The 9607-nt window shown below is 53.7% G+C and overlaps 1 protein-coding gene across 1 annotated transcript; it reads left to right on the forward strand.

Annotated features, from left to right (window-relative positions):
* Positions 1–714: 714 nt before the first annotated feature.
* Positions 715–8292, forward strand: BESB_055230 (WD domain, G-beta repeat-containing protein; the record flags this gene model as incomplete). Its single annotated transcript, XM_029363958.1, has 17 exons — positions 715–1067; positions 1557–1767; positions 2076–2180; positions 2375–2674; positions 3031–3168; positions 3456–3523; positions 3967–4149; positions 4401–4548; positions 4780–4851; positions 4998–5064; positions 5405–5692; positions 6011–6090; positions 6280–6360; positions 6479–6612; positions 6868–7156; positions 7490–7582; positions 8200–8292. 17 exons carry the CDS (start codon positions 715–717, stop codon positions 8290–8292), a joined length of 2703 nt encoding a protein of 900 aa, XP_029219881.1.
* Positions 8293–9607: the final 1315 nt, after the last annotated feature.

Raw genomic sequence — 9607 nt, forward strand, 5'->3', positions numbered from 1 at the left:
TTTTCAATAGTAGTAGTTGTCGCGGCCGCGGTGATGTCAGTCCTATCCAAAATTGTAATTTTTCACACGTGCCGTCAGATAAACAACACTTTTGGCCATGTTGCTTGCGCTGAACGAGAAGACTTGGAAGGACTTCTGCTGCTGATCCTCCTGTTTGCTGCACGCTCTCACGACGTTTCGACTGGTGCACATTCTTGCGTCGGTGAGTGTCTAAAGTCTCTTCAGTTTTAGCCCGGTAGTGGCTCCCTTGCGTATTCGTTCACGGATTCCACCAGTGTGGCTCTCCCTTCAATCACAAAGATGGAAGCATTTTTGATATAGGCGACGAAATCCTTCCCATCGTGCGTTATCGACGGTGTCTAACGTCTATTGATGTAGAGAAGGATAATGACTCGAAGCGAGTGATCCACCCCTGACTTCGTGAAACGGCTGACATTGTCAATTCCACCCTGAAATACCGTTACTGGTCTCTACACATAGCTCAAGACTAAGAATCAGCAAGTTGCCGAGGAACCAATGTGAGCCCGGAGGTGCAAAACACAGGGGCGTACTGGAATATGAATGATTGTGTTGCTGTGCCTGTATCCTACTGACAGGACCGAGAGCGGTGTAACCTTGAAAGGAACCCGTGTTTTTCCTATTAAGGGGCTGTGTCAGCAGAACCAACGTCCGGTCTGTCTCTTGACGAGCCTGGGATAAACTCAGATATACCTCATGAGGGCCATTTCACCGCAAGAGGCAGTGGTAACGGAACAGACGCCTCAGCCTTATTTGACAGTTCCACACGAAAATGTGGTGGCGGTTCATGATCACCAGCAGGCTCAGAATTTGCGGAGTGATTCGGAAAATGGCTCGTACCCGGGGGATCGGAACGGCAGTGAAAAACATACGACGCGGAGTGTGCCATGGGAGCTGACGAGGGAAGACATCGATGAAACCACGGGCCAAGTAGTCCAAGACGAATGCATCCCGGCAACTGACATAGGAAGCGACGCGAGCATACGCCGGGCCGGAGGCGCGATGGATAATGACAGTGCTGGCATCCCGGAGATATACATTCTACGAAGGTATATGTAATTCACCGAAGCGATGGCCGCCCAGCTTCCGAAAACAGTGCAGTATTTTTCTCGCGGTGAAGGGCCTGTCCAGTCTTGTATCTACGTAGAGCACACTACTATCCGCAGCATCATTTTCGCGCAAAAGGAAATTAGGGGTATTCGTTGCCGACGGCGTGGAACCACCGGAAATGTCTGAGTGAATCAGCACCGGTGCGCCGCCACCCAGCATAGAAAAGGCCCAACATCGCCTGCGGCTGTGAGTGTGTCTGGCTAAGTGTAGGCTTACAGTGGCCCAAACATATGGTTGGGGACTATCATCAGTTTCGCTTCCCGGATGACGTTTAGTGTCTACGGCCTGCTTAATATGCTATAGATACGGACATGGTCTAAGACTGGAGGTTGTAGCGCATGGTCGCGTTGCAAGACGTCCTCCTCAGCTTTCTGTGAGGCCTGGCATTGAGAGAAAAACTGCTCACGGCGAGGCTCTTTTCCTTGCAGGATGCCGCCAGTTCTGTCTCCGGAGCAGGACGGGATCAGTGGCTTCCCTGTGAAAGCAGAAAATATGCGGTCCATGGGACTAGTGCTTGAGGACGAATATGGGAACGCGACGCCGGTGCCATACAAGGCGTTCTCGAAGAGCGATGTGCTCCAGCAGATACAGAGACTTGGAAAAGACTCGGACTGGGCTGAGCACAAGTCTGTCCTGCGAGTGTGTCAGGGCCAGCAACACCTCCCTGATGTGAAATGGGCAATCCGGGCTCGACCACAAGAATATGCGTGTATATTTACTCTAACCCTTACCTAGCTGGAGAACAAAGTTCTAAAGGGTGCCGCAGAAAGGGTGCAAGCGACTAGGGAGCGCGAAGTAACTTCCCTGTAATCATTGTCATTTTGCGCCCCGAATCAGGAACGGGCGTCGACCCTCTGTATCGCAGAGACGCCGTTCTAAGGGTGAGCCTGCAGAGTTTCATCCCCTAGGTAGTATTTATGCTTGTTACAATTGGTGTGAGTACGCAGGCTTGCCCTCTGGAGACCCTCCTTGTCGTGCACGATCCCCAGAAACTGTATGGCAACTCCTTTGCCTGGATTTTCACTGAAATCGCTTACAACACTATGATGAAAGTAAGCGTAGTGCTCATAGAATGCTCGAACGACTGCTGCGTAGCATAAATCGGGGATGCGTTGACCGCTGCACGTGAGGGAGGGAAATTCCGCTTACTGAACAATTGCTAAGCCATGGAGAGCGTGAATACGAATGCAAAGCAGGTCACAGTTCGCGCTCCGCTGCTAGTTGGCATTTTGCGTTTCTGTCCCAGAAAATTGAGAGTTGCCGTGAAGAAGCAATAAGGGCTTGTGTACATGAGAGGGGCGACGATGCCCGCAGAAAGAAGGAAGGCGAGCAACGAGAGAGCCGTGTCCGATTTGCTGGTTGCATATCTCCGAATGAGTGGATCTCGTCGACGAGTGACATCACAAATGAGGAGATCCAGCGTATGTCACTACAATCACGACGCTCATTGATAACTCGGGTCATTTCAAAAAAATATAAGCTCTTCAAGGAACCGTGCGAATTTCAAGCAATCTCCGACAAAATTCACTCAAGCCGCCCTCAAAAGGTGTGCCACGTTGCAACTACCTTGATGCTGAAGAAGTAGCTTGGCATGCGGATGAAAGACTGGGGAGGCGGTGGGTGCAACCTAGCCGTGAGAAGCGGCTTCGAGACACGCATGACTGGCCAGAAAGTGTAGCACGCGGCGACCCAGCTAGTAAGCAGCGAAGAGGACTGAAAGTCTCTGCTCGAAGAACTGAAGGCCGGTTAAAAAGGGCGGCTTGCATGAACGTGGAAAGGGCATCGGACATATTGCAGGAGATTTGGTTTGGCATTGAAGAAGAAAACGCGAAGGTCTACATGTTTTCGCGTTTCAACGCAGAAGAAACAGGCGGCTGCACTACGGAATGCTTTGCGCTGCAGAACAGCCACTTGGTGGATCTCCGGAAGGAACTGGACTTAGGGATCCAGGCCATTTCAAAAACCACTGACGCCGATACGCAAACGTATCTATGCATTCCGACCGACGCCTCTACTCAATATACAAGCGACGACTTCTGGGTAAGATTAAGTTGGTCACAAGGAAGTGGGAAGTGTTTTACGCATACTCTACGTGATGTCTTAGCAACGCTTCGTGAATGAAGCGAAGGGACGAAAGGTGCGCGACATACACCCTGTGTATACCATGCGCGCTGTTCTGGAGACAGCTACAGTACCTCTCAAAGAACCACGAGGATTGGCAAGCGAGGCAGTAAGCAGCAGTTCGCACGAGTGTGACCAACACCGCAAGCTGGACTTACAATGCTGTCAACACGTTCTGATATGTTTTTTTTTTGCTCCGGGTACAGACGAAGAGGAAGATGGATGATCAGGAAAACAAGGCTTTCGCTAACTTTTTCTCACGTATAGCAGGCTTGTAAGCACTGCCAGGTTATATCGCAGTGTCATGATGAAGCCGGCACTACGAACTACGAGCTTGCCCTTGATTGAATCGGAAGACCATCTTCTAAGGCCCCTCGGGGACTCCAGCCAACGTGGCGGCAACCCGCTGCCGCGTACCACAGTGGAAAATCGTCCTCTGCAGTGGCCCCCGACCCCGTCGGAGTCGACCAACGAACGAGGAGCTGGGCCTCCACCAGCGCTGCAGTGTCACGACGTCGCTTGCGCAGTTGTCGTTTGGAACCAACAACGCAGCTCACACATTCCGCCACCTGCGCAGTGCTAGCGGGATCAAGACTCCTGTCACCGGGTGTCGTGCATTCATGGCTGGCTTTGGTCCTCTTTTGAGATCGGCGGGGAATGGGGACAAACGCGCCAGCACGCGCCCAGTGCGATGCGTATTCAATTGGTCGATTACAGGGTCGAGCAAGCTCTGGAGCAGAACGAAACCGTCAACATCTTCGGCGAAGCGTTTGCAAACCTTGGCACAGATGAATTCATCAATTCTCAGGCAACGGGGGAGGAGCTGAAAGAGCTACTGAACTTCACCCACCTTGCATACTCAAAGTCAAAAATCGTTTCATGCATCCAGCGAGTGCCTATGTGAGTAGCAGAAATTAGCCATCATAGCTCTGTACCTCTTATCCGGTATGGTTCCACGAGCAGACCGGGCGCGCTCGATGGATAATCTAGTGCTGTGACTCAGCCACGTTTTCAGCTTATGCGCACTGCGCCGAGTTACTTACACCTCTGCAGCGGGTCCTGCCCCAACAGCACAGCGGGAGCAGAACGTTCTCACCGGCTTACCCCAGCATACTGCAATGAGAGATGTCTTCTGCCGTCTTGCGATTCAGATCCGACTCCCTTATATCGTACGCATGCATGGAGAATTCCAGCTTCGACGAAAGGGTTGAACGGTCTGGCAGAGGGTCTCAGGCCCATATCCTCGTTTGGCATTTTGACGACATCATCATGCCACGAGCTGTCTTCAGCTCCCCTTCGGTCAGTGGCGACCCTTCAGTGGCCTTTACCGGGCACCGATGAACAATATAAGCATTAGCTACAAACGCACGTGACGTTTTTCGCAGACAGACAAAGCAACGTACTCTCGGCGCATGAGTTTGACTCGCGGCGCTTGCTTACCCTGCCCATCACATACCGGCGGACCATGGGTAGTTAGGGGAGGACCACTGACGCGCTGCCTTCACTTGTGAGTGCCTTTGGATCTCATAGGACGTCACGATATTCCGTTACTGCGAGGTCGACTCGAAGTTGTATATTGTTGCCGGTCTGATTAGTGGCCAGGTACGAATCAGCACCTGTCTGAGACCGCGGCTCTACGGTCTTCGCTTCATGTCCGGCAGGCGGACTGTCCTTGTTGGACTCACATAGTTGCACTCAGGACCAAGACGAACGCCCAGGTCATGGTGTGCTGATGGATGGATTTGTAGCTTGCACTCTGGAAAACTGAATCCTCAATGGAGCTTGTTGACAAGGATGTAGTTGGCAGTCACAGAGGTGAGCCGCAGGACGAAAGTATGACCCAGGATCCTAAATGCAGGCTCGGGCTTACGACACATGCATGGCTGGTCCTGCACTACAGAACGGCGACTCGCATGCTAAACCGGCTCGCGCACGCTACCAGGTGGATGCGCCAGCAACTGACTGATTCCGCGTCTGAAGTCAGCCCCAAGAGAACTGGCCAGAAACGGACTTCTGTCGACCTGCAGCGAATGGTAGCGAGGAACCGCTTTGTGCGCCGGTACCCGAGGCTTTGCATCTTCGACATTCTTCATAGCGCGGACGACAGCGAAGGGACAGGCCTCCGAGCACTTTCCTCTCTGCCCGTGTGTCTCAGCGCATCAGCAACCCCCAGTGCAGCCTACCAAACCGTTCGTTATATCTTCTATCGACTTCTCGCACCGAAGGACGGTTTCGGACATTCGAGTGCTGCCTCCTGGAACCGATTTCAAAAAGAACTTGAGGGCTGTCTTCAACCCCAGCAGCACGAGCACGTACCTCATAACGTCGTCCGGCGACGGTAATATCATGATCTGGGATCTGAACTCCGCGGCGCAATCTGGCCATCTTGAAAATTTTCAGTGGCGGCCGTTCCTGCAGGCCCCGCTCAAGAAGGCAGAGTCTGGTATGCAACATGTTGCGTAGATTTGCGCCCTGCCCTGTCACAATCCTGTCTGGCTCCCCGTGGAGGACTTGCGTACGCGTGAGAGGCCGCGCGTCACTCGATGTAACATGCAAAACACACACCCGCGCTCCACAGTGCGGTAGCCTCCTGAGCTCCTGCGCCACGAGCTAGTGCAGAGATATAGCTCTCACTCCTCGGAGTCTGTCTTTGGACGCCCGTCTGTGAGCAAGGGAGGCGGGAGAGCAAATGATGCAGCGGCCTTCGTCACCTCACCGACCACAGATTCCGTGCTACTGCTGGAGTCATCGACTTCCTCAGGAGTGGACCTGGGGTGCTGCCACCTGGTTATCCCAACGGCAAATCCAACCGAACTGACTACGACTTTCTGGGCTTCCACGGTACGAAAGCGGAAACGCGCAGTCGCAGAAGAGGCGATGGGGCGCGAAGACTGCTGCTGCGCAATTGTCCACGGACTCTGCGAGGCTCGAGGCCCAGTAGAGCAGATACCGGATTCCTACACGCTGATCTCCGGTTGAAGGAGGACGACTGTGAAAACAGAAGATACGATCGCTCCGACTGTGTCTCAGGAAGACGGGGAAGTTCTTGTGGGGGACTGGGCGCAGCCCGCGGAAGAGCGCAAGCTGGACTACGTCAAGCTGCTGCTCACGGTGAGAAGGTGATAATCCGGTTTTCTCTCTATTAGCCGGCCCCCTACGGAACTGATATCGGACGCGTCCTTCGAACCGAAACTACTGAACTTCGTCATGCTGTGTCGCGCCTTTTCAGGGAACGAGGACGTGCAGGCCCACGCTAAGCTTTGCCGTTTCTCCGTTCTTCGACGATCTCTTTTTGGCGGTAACAGATATTGCCTTTTACATCTGGATGCAAGACTGCCCGTCCCCCATTTTCTCCTCGCCTACGTGAGTCCGGGCTCCTCATCCCACATTTGGTAGAAAAATGGGAACTGGTGGTGAAGCGGGAAGCCTATGAACAAGCAGTGACTCCGTTGGAGGCGGCAGCACAGACGCGGGGGCAGGCGGCGGCCTACCCCAGTCCGCATCGATAAGGTCCGCCCTCTCTGCTTATCGAGACACCTCCTTGTGCGCGAGCTGGCGAACACCCTTGTGTCAGGTGACTCTCGTGACGCAGTGCGGCTGTGTGTGCGCGCGCGTCAGAGCAAGCGTTTCTTACGCGTCGGGTGCATGGAGCCCGACGCGTCCTTCGGTCTTGTTCCTGGGGAGGACAGACGGAAGTCTCGAGGTCTGGGACCTTTCTGAGCAGTGCCAGGCCTGCAGCTCTGTTTTCGTCGTCGGCACCGTCGCCATCACGTACTTATCTTTCCACCCCTGCAGAGGTGTGCAGCGGTCCTCCATCCAAGAGGATCCCGACATGTCGCTCCTGGCCGCCGGTGACGCAAACGGCGTCGTGCACATTGTTGCCCTGCCCAAGAGTCTGTCAGTCCAGGTAGGCGCCGCTGCTTTGCTCTCTCACCGCTAGAAATCGTACAGCGGGCGATGGGCGGTGCGAAACAACAGCCAGATGGGCTGTCTTGGAAATCTGCCTGACCCCTGGTGCGCGTTCCGTGCATGGGGATACGGACGCATAACATAAAACCGAAGAGGAAACAAAGGAGGGAGGCGCCTTACTAAAGACATGTCTGCCATAGTACTGCTCCTGCAGCTAAAAGCAGGCCGACTCTAGGAACTGCAAAGCCATTCCACTTCGATGTTGACATGCGGATCTCCCTAGGGCGACATGCACTTTTCTGACTGGACCTACTTGTGATCCTGTTTGAAGACACCCGGTGAAGTGGGTGTCATTCGCGCCCTCTTCGTTCGAGAGCGGGATGTCATCTCCTACGTTACGAAAAGAAGAGAAACAATCAAGAAGGTAAGCACAATACCTCATTGCCGACTGGCGCATTGTGGATACGAGTACCGACAAAGGGCCTTTCCGGCACACATTGCCTCTGTCCTGGTTGCCAATCCTCCGGGGACGCTCGGCTGCTCTTAGGAAGCTGATCTTCTGAGGAGGAGGAGGAGATCGCAGGAAGACGTGGAAAACAGTGCAACACAAGAAACATCCTCCCCCCGGCGAAGCGACGAAGCCGAGTTGGAAGCCATGGAGACAGAGTACAGGATACTCGAAGCTGCTTACAGAGAGGTACGCTGTCTCCAGTAAGGAAGATGCTGTCTGTCCCTTGCGGAATGCGATATAACGGAACGAACTCGTCGTTGACACGCTTGCGGAGGTAAGCGATCTGTACCCATTGCCTACAAGTTAAGCAACTTCCATGCACAAGTAGTGTTTTCTTTACTGGGACACATCCGCGTTTTCCGGCCCAGAAGAGCGTTGTAGTGTTGACGCGGGTCTCGCCTAAGCAAACGGGGCTAGCTCTCCTGAACTGCGCGTCGATGGCGCTCACTCAGCACGACTGTCCGTTTGAGCGGTTTCCAAAATGTTTCCTCCACACTGCAGGTGTGGACTCCAACGTGTGCTGTCGCTAGGAACTGGGACTCGGAGAAGTTGGAGATTATTCGCCTCGGGGCAGCACTCGCGAGGACGGTCTGGGGCACCCGCGAGGCAGGGGGGGAAAGTAGTACTACAGTCTGTTACTTCAAATGAAAGTCGCGGGTGATAGGGAGGGGGAGGAATGTGGAAACAAATCGAGAAGAAAAAACAGTCAGGTGACCGGGATATGGGAATACTAACTGACCCTCGGCCAAGGCGCCGACCTTCTGCAGTGCGATCTGCTCATCTTGAGCGAGTCGTAGACGCAGGAGGTGCCTTCCGGCGGCGCCGGAGGTCATCGCTCATCGTGCATCCTTCCGCCAAGACGACGATGAGTCTCCGTAGGGACACCGTGTCTTCGCAACACATTCTGTTCTACTGGCGCCCTTACTCGCGCTTCCTGCGAGTGCCCAGCGACTTTATTCGCCAGCAAAAAAAGACGTATGCCAACTTTGTTGACTGAGTATTGTGGCGTGCAGTTCGTGCCCCTTGGATACATTTTCGGAAAGCTTGGCTGTTTTGCCGGCGCTCTGAACGAATGCAAATGACGATTTAAGGGGAAGTCAATGGAAAAGACTGAAGGCACCTTCAGGATGCGTCGTATGGTATTCTGGTAATCTAGTCTAACGTAGTCCGCCCGCCAAAGACAGACAAACTTCTTTACCGTTTTTTTTCAGATCATCCTTGCTTTACCCTGATTCGTTCTCTTGAGTACCTTGGATGGCCTGGCTGCGCTGCAAGATGAAAACTCCTGGGTGCTACCAGACTCTAGGTCCGAGCGGCGCGTGTAGGGCCGCGTGTACCAGCGCAGGAGGCGCACTACGGAACAACCGAAGAAAGACTTCATCGGTCTCCCACCGAAATGCTAAACTGCAGTAACAAAACTCTCTAGCCATTGTACACATTCCACTGCCGCTTCCTGGAACCACAGACTTCTCTTCAGCAGATGTCTCATTGCAGGGTGTCTCGACCGGTCCCAGTCAGCTCTCGCGCAAGCTAAGCATCTACTTCGCGCATGCGTATCAACATCGAGTCAACGCGGGAACCCTGGAGGGCCTAAGAGCGGACTCACTGAGAGGCACAGGAATCACTGACCTGCGGCTCCGTATTTGCCAGACTTAGGAGATTAAGCTCCTTAACAGTCGGTTTTTTAGGGTCACTAGGGTGGCTGGTTGAAACAGCGCAGCGTTGCTTGCCAACCGCATGCGACGATTAAGGCCAAATGCGGCGAGCTGTTTCGCGACGCTTCCCGGACGACTCATTTGCTTCGTTGCTGAAAAACACCGAGCTTGTTTAAGTTGGTACACATCACATTTCCGCCTCTTTCAAAAGGGACCTCACTTCCTTGTCCGCGCTGGTAGCAGGTGAACGGGCTGTCAGACTAAATATAATGCGGTGGTGAAA

The sequence above is a fragment of the Besnoitia besnoiti genome, chromosome IV, assembly GCF_002563875.1.
Source record: "Besnoitia besnoiti strain Bb-Ger1 chromosome IV, whole genome shotgun sequence".
NCBI lineage: Eukaryota > Apicomplexa > Conoidasida > Eucoccidiorida > Sarcocystidae > Besnoitia > Besnoitia besnoiti.